At 37.4% G+C, this 13,817-nt stretch overlaps 1 protein-coding gene and 1 long non-coding RNA gene across 3 annotated transcripts; both read left to right on the top strand.

Moving 5' to 3' along the window:
• Window positions 1–7,457: 7,457 nt before the first annotated feature.
• Window positions 7,458–9,493, top strand: LOC132132395 (uncharacterized). Its single transcript, XM_059544759.1, has 7 exons — window positions 7,458–7,572; window positions 7,652–7,791; window positions 7,908–8,092; window positions 8,174–8,278; window positions 8,366–8,556; window positions 8,632–8,773; window positions 9,444–9,493. Exons 2-7 carry the CDS (start codon window positions 7,781–7,783, stop codon window positions 9,491–9,493), a joined length of 684 nt encoding a protein of 227 aa, XP_059400742.1. The 5' UTR covers window positions 7,458–7,572; window positions 7,652–7,780.
• A 653-nt stretch (window positions 9,494–10,146) lies between these two features.
• On the top strand, window positions 10,147–12,330 carry LOC132132722 (uncharacterized). 2 transcript variants are annotated; one of them, XR_009429068.1, is made up of 10 exons: window positions 10,147–10,246; window positions 10,313–10,432; window positions 10,515–10,562; window positions 10,677–10,760; window positions 10,841–10,906; window positions 11,431–11,491; window positions 11,595–11,645; window positions 11,852–11,896; window positions 11,970–12,031; window positions 12,256–12,330. It is a non-coding gene; the product is annotated as an uncharacterized LOC132132722 (long non-coding RNA). The 2 variants fall into 2 exon arrangements; XR_009429069.1 differs by lacking the exon at window positions 10,515–10,562.
• Window positions 12,331–13,817: the final 1,487 nt, after the last annotated feature.

The raw sequence follows: 13,817 nt of genomic DNA, 5'->3' as shown, positions 1-13,817 counted from the left end.
ACAAAAAGGACTAAACTTTTTCACAGCGAAGAACCATTCTGGGTTCCACAAAGAACCTTTCTGTGAAAAGTTCTTAAAATATATATATTTTTTTTTTCTTAGTGTGAAAAACATTTTTTCAATATAATTTTTTCCACTATAAAGAAACCTTTGTACAATGCAAAGGTTCCATGGATGTTGGAGGTTCTTCATGGAACCATAGGTGCCAGTAAAGAATCTTTATTACAAGTGTAGCTGTTTACACTGCAAGTGCATACTAGCCACATTATGGTCCTTTGTTTTTTAATATAGACACATACAGTACTAAACCATTCTTAAAGCACTGCAAGAAACCTCTGAAAAAAAAACAATACATTTAGGCTAGTACAAGAGGGTTGTTAACCCCCTTGTTGTGTTAAATTGGAAACAGGAGCTTTTACAGAGCGAGTTCTCATGAATAGATTCTCTGTGTATTGTTATATAACTCAACCCCCTACAGATGAAATGGTTATAATTGAATAACACACAACACATGAGCAGATCTGGGCTAGAAATGTCAGCTGGGCCTCTGGGGCCGCATTCACCCTCTGTATGGGAAGCCATGCTGGGCACACGTCATCATTGGTACAGTGGCCTACTGTGCCTGCAGGCACACCTTTGGTGAGCGGTGCATTTGGCCCATCAGTGGTCTAACCATTTGAAGACTGTGGGGCATGTTAAGTGTTCCTGGAAAACAATTTAAAGCTGGTGTATGTGACCCATGGCTCCCCACTTACAGAAAAGCCAATCAACCCTTGCTCTATTTGCTTAATATGGACTTATAGTACAAAACATTACAAAGTACAAAACATCAATTACTAAGGAAAGAGAACAAGATGCTTTTTTTGTACAGTAGATTGCATGGAGCACATGCAAACATTAAACCACTGTAATCCCAGAGTAAATACCATGTGTTGCCAATAAAGACTCTTAAGTGGTTCTTTAGTAGCAAATTTTACCATTTCTATTTTATATTGGGTTTATATGATGCTTTGGAGATTAATAAATTGTTTGATGTGGCATTATAGGTTCATTATAGGTCCAACATGGGTTAAAAATCTCCCCCTGGGTTTAAACATGGCTTTGAAACGTAAAAAACGTTTGACATTAGGCTGTAAAACCCATTTCTATTTAAGATTGCATAAATTGACATGTAGATAAGGGAAAGAAAGTGTCACCTTAGAAACGCCCTGAAAATCACTCAAAATACCTTACCATCTGGACAACATGCACAACAACAACAAGGTCTTAGAAACCGCCCAAAAGCAACCACATTTGTAGACGCATTATTATAACCGATCAGAGCACCTTAGCAATGATAACTCCATGGCAACCACATGGCAACACCCATGTCCACCCAGAACACCTTAGATGCTAAAACACTAACGCCGCCTTCACACTGGCAGTTGAAATCAGCTCCGTAATACGCAATACGCCCCCAGTGGACGTCGTACACAACGGTGAAAAGTGTCGGAAGCCTCGGAACCGAGTAGAACAAAAATGGCGGAAAGGTTGGAAAGGCTGACAGCGCGACACCCTGAAATACTCCCTGAAATCCTCACCGTTGTTCAGACGCAACCGTCCGTAGCCTTTCGCAAGAGTTCAATTTTTTGAACGCATCCGGATGGCCAACGGACACGATTTTTTTTGCACCGCACTCGTTCGCACCTGGTTCGGACCCATTCGCATGCGGTCTGCGAATCTCCATAGAAAATGAATGACTTCCGGTCGTTTCGCTGCCGTATCGGAGCTGATTTCAACTGCCAGTGTGAAGGCGGCGTAAAGCCGCCTTTGCACTGTCTCCGAAGAACGGCAAGCGACAGACCGGAAGTCATTCATTTCCAATGGAAAGTAGTGCGGGAGCTGCGTGGAGTTCCGATCACATGCGTATGCGGAAATTTCGGATCCGATTTGAGCCTCGGATACGTTCAAATATTTGAACTTCTGCGACTAGACCGTATGCGAACGCCCGACCGGATGTAATGTATTCTAATCAAAACAATCGGTGCGAGGTCAGAATTACCATTATTTTGTTAACTTTAACATTATTCTTTAAACACGATTTCTGTAAAATGGTGGTTTAGAATAATTATGGCAGAAAAAATTATTTAATAATTATTAAACCATTATTTACAATGATTAGCCGAATAAAACCTACTGTTTTTATTTTGGGGGTCATCTGATTTGTGACGATGCATTCATACATTAATTATATTCATTAAAATTATTAATTTTACCATGGTGAATATGCCAAGGTAACGGTTGCTGCACGACCAGTTTGAAAGTTCAGCGCGACTGCCACTAGAGGGAGAAATGCGACAATCGTGTCCGAATGTCGTGTGCAGTGGAAAGGGGGCTTAAGAACACTATAGAAACAATGTGATAATTACTCAAAATACCCTAGCAGCTGCACAGCGGCACATTAAAAAATAAATAAAAAAATACTCAGAACACTTTAAAAATAGCAATGCCCTGGCAACTGTCTGAAATGCCCAACCAACAGCATAGCCACATGATAAAAAGCCCTCAAAACACCTTAGAAACACCCTAACAATCACTCAAAATACCCTAGCAGCTACACAACAGAATGTTAAAATTAACTCAGAACATTTTGGAAATAGCAACGCTCTGGCAACTACTTAGAATGCCCTAGCAACCACATATCAGCAGCATGATAAAAACCACTCAGAACACAACAACATCCTGGTAACCACCCAAAAAATCCTATCATCCACACATATAGAAGCATGTTCACAACCAATCAGAACACCTTAGGGATGTTAACTCCCTGGTAACCACATACACAGCAAAATTGCAAGTGTTAATTCTATGGAAGTAAAATAATGACTTATGTCTTTGAAACAAAAAAGCATGCTGAATAGCACTAACTGAAAAATAATGCATTGCATTAACAGTACTTGCATTTTAATGCCTTGTATTTCCAGGGCTTGCATTGTTAGGTCCTGAAATTTTATATAGTTGTTCATTTAAGCTGTGAATATTTCAATTGAAAATATTTCACACACCTTTTCATAATTAAAAAATCAATAATTCATATTCACGTTCCAGAATTCACTTCCAAAATATTAAATCGGTTAAAAAAATACGATGTATAATATTCGACAGGCAAATTTCGGTCCATTTTATTTCACTTTCCAAATTCGCTTCCACAAATTCAGTGGTTAAAATTCGGCAGATAATTCGCCCTTTCACATCCGGGAGCTGCAGGAATAGCAGTAGAGCACAGAGGCATGATCTCCAACTGCTGTCAGTCGCTCACCAACAGGTGGTGCAAGCGGCTGTTATATAAGGCCAAAGCAACAGGTGGATTAAGTAATACAGTTACAAAAACTGATCTGCAGAAATTAAGCAAGCGCTAAGTAGAAGTTTTGATTATCGGGGCATGTGGAAAAGCTGATTGTGCGTATGTTTATTTCAACCTCTTTGCTGTTACCAAGTAAGCAGCATTCAAAGGAGATTATAATGGTGTTTTACCCATCGCTGAATTACAGAACTAACATTACATCTAAGGAAGACACATATTGCTTTCGGTTGTTTAGTTTCCGTAACTTTGTGTCATGGCTTTTGCGTGCTGAGCTGTAATACTGGGGATCCCCTCACGTCACACTCCAGGATTCCCCAATGACGAGTAATGCTTCTCAGTCAAATAATACTGTGATATAAGACCTCAGATCTCAGAATACATTTTATTGATGATTATGCAAACTATATACAGGCAAGCAAATGGGGTCAAAAAGAATCCAATGCGCTGCATTTTCTTTATAATTGATTTCCATTACCGCTGATCTATAAAGTCGACAGTCACACAAAGATATCAATACCACGATTAGTTTTAACAATATGCAACCAATTTATATTAACATAAAAAAATGAGTTAAAAACAATCTAGGTATATTCTGAAAATTTAAACTGAAGAAATTATTGACGTGCTACCGCACCCAAGGGACCGTCTGACAATTCCACTGACTGGGTTAAAAGGTCCAATGTGTTTTAATTAAAATTTTAAATAACACAGTCAAATTCTTAATCTTGTATTTCTCGTAGTGATTTTCTACAGGTGAGATTTTGCCAATACCTCCCTTCATATATTTACAGTATACAATTATTTACATATTAAAGATCCCTGGAAAGGGTTTTCATGTTCCAACAGTTGTAGTAGGCTACATTGCTAGATACAAGACTGACTTACTAGGGATGGGCGTTTTCCACAAATATCACATTCGAATATTTGAGCTCACAAAAAAAGAATATTTGAATATTTGTTTATTTAAATTAAGTTTAATGAGTCAGACGTTATTTTTCAGCAACATTTGTTTTCGTCATTTTGAACAAGCTTACACACAATAAGCTTGAACATTACACATTGTGTTTTGTAGCTGAAAACCTTTAACAATGCGTGCAAACAAATAAAAGTACAGGGTAAAGCAGCCTGCAGCAATTATATTGTACACTTAACTTTTAAACTGTCAGCAAATCTTTTTTGCTTTTTTTTTTATTGTTTTACATGTTCTTGTTAAGAAACACGGGCATGTAAACATGATCGGGGGAAAGTCGGCTCCTTAGTCTGTTAACAATAAGGCCGGCCGTGGAGAAAACGCGCTCTGACGGCACAGACGTTGTCGGGACTCACAATAACGGTGTGCTAAGCGAATACGTTTTGTGAAGCGCTTCGTGTTTTCATTTCTTCACTGAATGGGATCCTCATCTGGTGGAATACATGGCTCCAGCAAGAACTGTTCCCACTCGTCTCGGCTGGACTCTCTGTAATCATCGCTGGAGAACTGGCTCAGCCTTTTCCGATGAGTGGGCATTGCATCTTCTTCATCGTGACGACTGCATCCGCACCACTCGCATCAAGGAAAATGTTATGATAATGTTCAAAAAAAGTGTTTTTTTCTTACTTCTCTCATGTTTTCATCGAGAAACCTGAGATGTTTGTGCCAAGGGTCTAGGGCAGACGCGAGAAGAGGAGTTTTCACTGCATTCTCTGAGTTAGCGGTGTTTATTCGTTGCTTGAGAGATGCCGCAACAATGTTCTTGAATTCGGTCACTTTCTGTGATTCTCCACGGCATATTTGAAGTAGAAGACCGCAGTTCTTAGGGGCCGTTCACATATCGCGTCTTTTGCATGCTCAATTTCGTTATTTCCAATGTAGGCACGCGGTATGCGCGCTCATAATGGAAGCGACGCGGTCGCGATGCGCACGCGGTGCGACGCGGCCGTTTTTTCGAGACAGCCCTCGCTGCAGCCTGTAGCACGATGACGTATTTGGATCTGATCCAATACGTAGTGGACGCTGTTACGCGCATGCGCGGTGGCGTGTTTTGTGACGTCATATGCATGCGCCGATTGCGCACTAGTAGAGAGCATAGACAGTATATAAGGTAGAGAGTTGGTGAACAATCGCACTTGATGGGGAAAGGAGGTAGAGTCTCTGGATTGAGTGCACAGTAGGTGGCAGTAATGCGCGAAATTGGTGCGAATCTCCAAAAAAAGGGAAGAAGAAGAAGAAGAAGAACAATCGCACTTGCTTTGATCTTCTTTGAAGAATCTGCAGAAAAACGATGGATTAATTAACAATATTGATTGTATCACAGTGATTCTCATTTTAATCTTATACTTCAGAACATAATACCATATGGACAGACTGCAGGGCTAATGTAAAATTAACATGATTTTGCTCGGTTACTGATTATTATTTATTTGTTATTGTATTGTTCTAGATGAATGTCTTTAAAAAGGGCAGTTGCCCTGTAATTTCAAGGTGCACACGGTGCTGTAACCTGTATCACTGTCCTTTTTGTGAGACGTACAAAACCACATCACAACTGTCCATTGATTGCCATGTAGAGAATCATCTAAAATTGGCAGAACATCATGATGGTGAGTATAATTTCACCTCTATACAATACTGTATTAATTACAAAAACTGTATTACAATACAATATTAATTTGCTTTATAAAATTTGATCAGAGTAATGCATGTGTGTATTCTGTGTAACTTTTTCCCCCAGATTTTGTGATTGTTAAGTGCAATTCACACTGTAGGGAAAATGCACATTTTCACTGCTGTTACTGTCCTGCTACAGTAATAAGAAAAGTGCAGTTAATTACTCGTTTAAAAAAATGTAAACAAAAGTTGGCATTTCCTGGCCAGGAAGCTCAGTCTCCACTCCTGCATAGCCCAGCAGCCACTGCTCCACTTCCAAATATTTTGGCACAGACTTCTCATGTCATTACACAGGCGCCTCCCCTGTCATGCCCCATGGCTATCCGAACATCTTCATCTCCAGTTACATCAGTGTTTCGGTCTCCACCAATGACACAGTCTTGGACAAGTCCCTTATGTCTACCTTTGCAATCTGGGACAAGTCCCTTATGTCTACCTTTGCAATCTGGGACAACTTGCCCTCCTTCTGAAGCTCAATTTTCTCTTTCTGCATCCACCCAAGTATTTCCATCTCCGACTACTTCTGCTGTCCATGTTCCACCAGTGCAACCAACAGTAAATCGTCTTCAACCAAAGAAGAAAAGAATTAGATGTGATCATTGTGATATGGAATTGAATAAAAAAAACTTAAGTGTTCACATTAGAAGAAAGCACACCACAGTTAAAGAGGCCATCACATCAGAACGACATCTACTTTGCCAGTGCATTGACAGTAAGCATGGAATTTTTGCAGTGGCAAAATCTTTCAGTGCACCATCTCTTCCCATCCATGTTCAAAAAAAGATTTGGGGTGTAAATGACAAAGTTATGTGTGAACTAGACCAATGCAATGCCAGTGCTGAATTTGCTCAAAGGAGTGGCCTGAAACCATTTGAGTGCTGCCATCTCATGTCTTTAGCTTTCTGTCCCAAAGATGATGGCAATTCTGTTAATCTCAAAGAGGAAGCCCTAACAGAGATGGTGAAAGAAAAATGGTTTGGAGAAAGTAGGAAAGATGCATGCATCGAAAGGCAATGCATGGCAAACAAAGAAGATGTGCCACTTTCTGTAGAGATCACATTTGCTGGTCCCTCAACGAAAAAATATATATCAGTGTATGAGCCAAAAATGTCTTATTACTGTAGACTTGGAAGAGTTACTGTTGTATATGACAGTAAGAAGATCACATGGGCCTGTCCATGTAATAAAACAAAACAGTCATGTATTCATAAAGCAATAGCTAAATGGCATTTATTTCAAAATGAGAGAGCTCTATTCCAGAAGGTGAAGACCACCGAAAGGATTGATTCCATGCAGAAACCTCAACCGCATCCTGAGAGTGTGGATGACTGTAGTGATCGTCAGTACCCACCTAATGATGATGGAATAGAGAGGATGGTACGCTATTTTTTTTAAAATAAATCTCTACCTGTGGACTTTCCTGAAAATTTGGTTGGTGGTCTACAACATGGTAGTGACTTTAGACACCAACTAATTCCTGAAGAAGTGTTCTGCTCCGAATGTGAGGGTAATCATGTTCTAAGTGACCCAATTATTATAACCTCACGAGCAAAGATTCTGACCTTCACTGGGGTAGTTGAAGGTAAATATTGTTAAATAAAACATTCTATTTAAAGAGTGTACTGTTATTTTGTGTTTAACTTTTCTGCTCTCAATTTAAGGAATTTCAACTTACTACAAAGTCTGCAGCAACTGCAGCATGATGTACAGGTACCAGGAATTCACTGATGGTATCCATAACTTCAATGACCACCTTCTGCTTTCTCTACACTTGTGTCTGATTTTTCGCAATGCTCTTCAGGTAATATGTACAACTACTGATGTTAATATTGTTTCATGTAATACGTGTTATGTCATGTAACTTTTTTTTTTTTATATACTCTGTGAATATTCTTAGAATCACACTGCTGTTAGCAGAGTAATGAGCATACTTGAAGCCACTGCCAAAGCAAAATTTCCCAGCAAAGACACAGTGCTCCATGGTTACCTCCACTTTGAAGCCTTGGGCAGCCATGACTATTCTTACACATGCATCAATTGTGGTTATCACCCCAAAGTGGTGATCATGGATCTCCACAAGAAAGGAGTCTTCAGTATTCCTTGTAAGTATGTGTTGTGTACATTGTATTACACATGCTTTCTAAAAACAGCATGTTCCTGATTTGTGAATTTGTGTGTTGCAGTCAGTGAAATAGCCACACCACCATCAGAATTCAAGGGTGATACAAACATTGTCTCTTTTTGGGAATCCGTAACGATGGAGATGATTGGCCGGGGATTTCTTTCAAGTAAGTTATTTAATGTGTAATATTATTTAGGTCTGTGTAACTAAAGAAATTCTTTAATGTACTTGTACACTCTGTATTTCTCTTAAGGTGGCAGGAAAAACCCCTTTGTAGTTCGTCCCAGTTATGATTCCTGGGCTCCTTGGATTGGACCTAATACCCGGAATTCAGACATTGTTTTAAACACTGAGCATGCAAAACTACAAAAAAAAAAGTCCTGTGATGTTCCAGATCTTGACGTCACAGAGGAAAGGTTAGGTGATGAGCTCTTTAATCTTAAGGTAAGAACAAATTTACAACATCTAATTACGTTTTGCAACAATTTTGGTTTTAACCAAAGTCTGTCATATGTTTAGGTTGATGCAGTGAGGAAGCTGTGCAAAGAATGTGGATTGGACACCAAGGGATCAAGGATGGATCTTGTGTTACATTTGCGGACGGAGATGCAAAACCGCTCAGCGTACGAAAAAATCTTCCAGCAGATTTGGGGTGCTTCTGGTAAATTGCCTGACTCTTATCACTTAAATATCTATGTATATAATAATAATAATATATCTTAATAATACATAAAGTTATAGCTTTGATTAAAAAATAATAATAATGTCCCAGGAGTTTTAAATTTATGTTGATGGACATTTCATTTTCAGCAATAATGCTTTCATTGGCAGATAACAAATTTCATTTGCTGTAAGAAAATACTTGCAATTTATTCATGGGTTAATTAATACTGTTTAAACTAGTCTCTGAGTCAACCCACTGACAAAATGTTGGTAAAAGTAGGTAGATTTACTCAAAATTTACGAGTATGGTATGAAGAAATTATGAAAACCTAGTGAAAAACTAAACTAAATTCTGAAAAATTAAGTTAATAGTTGAAGTGTTACTTGTAATTTTTGTTTAAGTAACCATTGTAATGATTTTGTCATTTTCTAAACTGTACTTTCTTTAAATTGTACTTTTGTACTTTTCTCTTAGGTGGCTGGGCAGTCATTACATGTCATGGTGGAGTAGTCTATTCCATCAAATTCAACATAAGAGCAGAGTCTCCCAGAGACTTTGCGGACTTGCTGCTGAGTTGGAAGCACTTTCCTAATGTTGTTATATACGACTTTGCTAGAGGACTTGCAGCACACGTTAATCTTCGTGAAGCAGATTCTATACCTTTCAGTCCCCATGAAGGGAGACTTGCTGAACCAACTACAGCCAATATCCAGCTAGCAAAAGAAGGCAAGCTCAAAGTTAATCTAACATGGTTGAAAAATAAGAAGGAGGAGGAGGATACCAACTGCCATCCTTTGACTGGATCATCAGAGCATTATGCTTTGTATGACAGATTCCACGAATTCAATACAAAAGACCCAAGAGATGCTCTTAGGAGAGTCCAGGTAGTCCCAGAACTTTGTGGCTGGGTAAATACTCAAACCGCAGAGCAACTTTTTGCTGCAATGCGCAAAAACAATTATTTCCTTAACATGCTCACGCCATCAGGACACACATTTTTGATGCGCAACATCATTCACCATTATAACATCGCACAGAATAAAAACATGGAGGACAGCCTGAAAAAAGTTGTATCACCTAGTGATCAGTTAACCTTCAATGATTATGGTCAGATAGTACTTGGTAAGTTTTTATTATTATTTTTACATCTTACAATGACCAGTAATTTTGTCACATATTGTAAAATAGATTTTTCTTGTCCTGTATGTGAAGGTACGCCTCCACAGTCCTTAAATGATAGTAAGAGACTCTCATGTGATATTACACAAATAGATCCAGTACACTGTAAGTAATGTCATGATAAACACTGCACTTGTAAAATCTCACTTCACTTAGCACAGTTGCGTCATAATATTTTGTCTCTTTTCAGACCCCAGCCGGGGTTCATTGATGGACTTGACAGCCCTACGAAATGTGCAGCCAAACAGGGCATGCTGGATGCATCCACAAAGCAGTGACCAAATTAAGATGGTATGTTGAATTATTTTGCATTTTCATGCAAAGTAATCATGCTTACAATTGTTTTTGTTTTTCTAGATAAAAAATGCTTTAAATGAAAAGGAATCACAACAACAATTTTTGGCTCAAGTAGGAGCAACAATTCTGGACAGATCAGATTTTATTACCTTGGGCCATCCAAATGATGTTGAAGGGACTGTGAGTTTTATCACATGCACAAAAATGTTTTTGTTTTGTGATGAGCGAATATGAATTTTTTTTTTTTTATCTCAAATTACAGATTTTGAATGCCTGCCTCTCAGTTGTCAGGGATATTGCTGACTTAAAGGTAATTTTTTCCTGTCTGCTGTGTGGAACCTTTTTTTTTTTTTTTAGGAAAGTGTGCATAAGTGATCCTTTATATGCAATCAAATTAACTGTAATTTTAAATGGTATCTACCAGAACATAAAGGTCCATTGTTTTAGCTCATATGTGACAGTGACATGGTTGCCACCATTCTGTGCAGACCCTTCAGCTAACTTACCTGTAAGTATGACTGAAATTTTAATAGAAGTAAACTAGGGTCATTTTAGGTGGTGTTTAAAAATGTTTGTTGTCTGTATTAGGAACATATAGCAAGATGTGACTTCATCTTACTGCCTTCATGGGCTACAAACCATTGGATGATATGTGTAAGTATTTTATGTTTAAATGATCAGTTCTCCTTAATGCAAGTAACACAGAGATATTTTGACATAACTAATAATTGTATCTTCCAAGAATCACTTAATAGAACCAGTTTTACAGATCATGAAACCAAAAAGCAGAGAGATGTATTTGCTTGATTCACTGTACGGCACTGACTTCAGCGATTGTCGTTTCGTTGGTCCCTACAGGTTTTTTCAGAAAAATATTAAGAGTTCAAAATTAGTTCAGGATTATGGTAGTTCTGTTTTTGTGCCATACATCCATTTGCATGCATTTTGTTTTTTTGTTTTATGGCTCATTTTTCATTGATGCTTAAACTATTTACATTTACCTAATCGCTGGAATTCTATTATAGTTTATAGATAAAATTGTTTAAACAATGATAAATGAGTCAAATTTGTTTGGGGTTGTTCCACCCCAGTTTGTTTGTTTGTTTATTAGCATTTTTACTATAATTTTTTTTAATCCATTTTTGTTTTAATTGTTGTTGTGGTTTAATGCTTTGTAGAAAACTTGCACAGCAACTACATCCTGGGCCGTGGAAGGAGTATGGACGTGATGATCTCAAAGTAAGCAGTTTTCTTGTTGCCATAACTAAATTACATTTCAGATATTCAAACACAGTTTATTTTTGAATAATTATAACATGTTTATTTCAAATGAACTCAACAGGGTGCTCCAAGGCAGAATTGTTCAAATAACTGTGGAGTATTTGTGTTGATGGTAGGAAGAATTGTTTGATAACAATAATAATTTTTTTTTTTGATAACTTTGTCAGATTGCTGTCTGTCATTAATTTATTTTGTGGTTTGAGCAAAACCAATATCCAACTAACTTAAGATATTGATGCAGTCTCCTAAAACAATTTAATTAAAGTTCATTACTATTATTTATGTCTGTTTTGATGTAACTTACTCTTAATGTTACAGTACACACTCTATGTTGTAATGGGAGGTCTCTTTGATTTTGCTGAGGTGAGCTATCAAAACTAATAATTTTGGAAAAGTATATTCTCAAAGGGTGATTTACATTAAGCATATTTTCCAGTCTGACATGGCTGCAGTAAGGAGATGGTGGTGCTTGCTCCTGCTAACAAATTATCCCGTCAAGTAAGCCTATTTGCAAGTACTTCCAATAAATAAAACACATTTATTAGTATTAGTAGTTGAAGGAGGAGTAGAAGTAGCAGTTTTTTGTCCTCTCTTTAATGATGTTAATTTGCACAGTATTTGGTATTTTATGGTGTTTTTTCCTGTGTGGAGTAAGTACTTGCTAGGCAAACTGTAGTTCACTTGTTTTTTGTTTTTTTTGTTTTGTTTTTTTATAATTTAAGATCAGATGCTGAAAGAAAGCTTCTCAGAAAAAGGCGCAAAGAAATGAAGACAGGTATAACTTTAACTAAAATAGGTTTGCAACAACTAATCTGACAACTGATGATAACATGTTCAAGTTACATTTTCCATAAATATTTCATGATTATTCTATTGGTGTGAATATAATTTCTTTCTTTAGGAGAATTGGAAATGGAAGCTGATGAGGTGCTAGAGGTGCCAGATGAGGTGGACATAAGTAAGGTGGGAGTTTTCCCTATTCCAAATGTTTTTATTTTTAACATGTTAAATGTATGCTATTATTTGACTAGTATTTTATATTGAATAATATTTAACAAATTGCTGAGCAGATGCCAGCTGCCACACACCAGGATACAGAGATGTATCCTCATGAATGTGGTCAAAGAAGATGGAGATGTGTCTTTCTTCAGGCTGTCTCTGACGTGCAGGATTTTCCATGATGTTGTTAGTGAAGCATCATTCAGAAAAGAGGCTCATTTTGCCTGGCTTGACAGTAAGTTATTTAATTTTATTAGTTTTATTTTTTTTACCAGTAAACAGTTCCACACATTACGTTCAAACTGCAAATGCATTTCAAGCTTTGCTCAAAATGTATTATTACTTTAAATCTCTTTCTTACAATAGGTGTTGTCAACTGGAGTGCATTCTCCAGTGAGTACAAGGAGAGGTTTCGAGTGCCATATAAAGTGACGAGTTGCCTTTGCTGTGGGATCTTATTTAAAGACTTCCCGCCAGGCTATGTTGGAGATGGAAGGAAAGGAATCCTTCTTGCGTTTTACTCAACCAAAGACTTTGAAGGTTACTGCTCAGCAGACTGCTTCATCTGTGATGGGAATCACTATAGCCCCAAGGACAACTGAGTGACAACTACTTGATCTGAATGTTTATACATTAAGCTTAAATTCTTTTCTTCTTTTTCTTTTCTTTTCTTCTTCTTTTCTTTTAAATGTACGTACATGTCCTGCAAACACTGAAGAGCAAATAAGGGGAACCTTATGTACATATCAATATGGAAAAAATGAGTCATTAAAGAATTCTTAATGCTGTCTTTTTTTTTTGCATTTTTCCCTTGAATGTGTACTGGTATGTTAAGTTGTTTACAGACCGTATTGTAGCTTTAGGATTAAAATTACAGAGACAATCATTTTTGCTTCCACTAAACAGCAAATATGACCTGAATAAAATAAAATTGCTTAATTTTAAAATGTTCTATATACACGCATTAAAAAAATACTTGTGGTGACGACATGTTATTAATCCATCAAATTTAGGTTTAAAATCGTGATTTAAAATGTTGTAAAATTAACTATTTTGCATGTATGTCGAGAGAAACTAGGACAACTTAATCACATTTATGTAAATAATTATTCATCAATAATTACGTATTACTATTTATCAGAACTACTACTACACAGGTTAGAACCATAGGTTAGAACATCTCGATTCAATATTGAGCATGCATGTCACTTAAGACTAGCGCATGCGCATTATAATCCAGCGATCGGTACTGCGCATGCGTCTATGACGTCGCCAAAACACACCT

This window comes from Carassius carassius, chromosome 49, assembly GCF_963082965.1.
Source record: "Carassius carassius chromosome 49, fCarCar2.1, whole genome shotgun sequence".
In the NCBI taxonomy this organism is placed as follows: domain Eukaryota; kingdom Metazoa; phylum Chordata; class Actinopteri; order Cypriniformes; family Cyprinidae; genus Carassius; species Carassius carassius.
Note: the sequence above shows the minus strand (reverse complement) of the source record. Positions and strands in the feature narration are given on the sequence as shown.

Bases quoted from the DNA above. Each gene is read 5' to 3' on its own strand.
- LOC132132395 (XM_059544759.1), top strand. The intron at 8,279-8,365 runs GTAAGTTATTTA...ATTTCTCTTAAG, and splicing joins TGGCCGGGGATTTCTTTCAA to GTGGCAGGAAAAACCCCTTT. The intron at 8,774-9,443 runs GTAAATTGCCTG...TATACCTTTCAG, and splicing joins GCAGATTTGGGGTGCTTCTG to TCCCCATGAAGGGAGACTTG.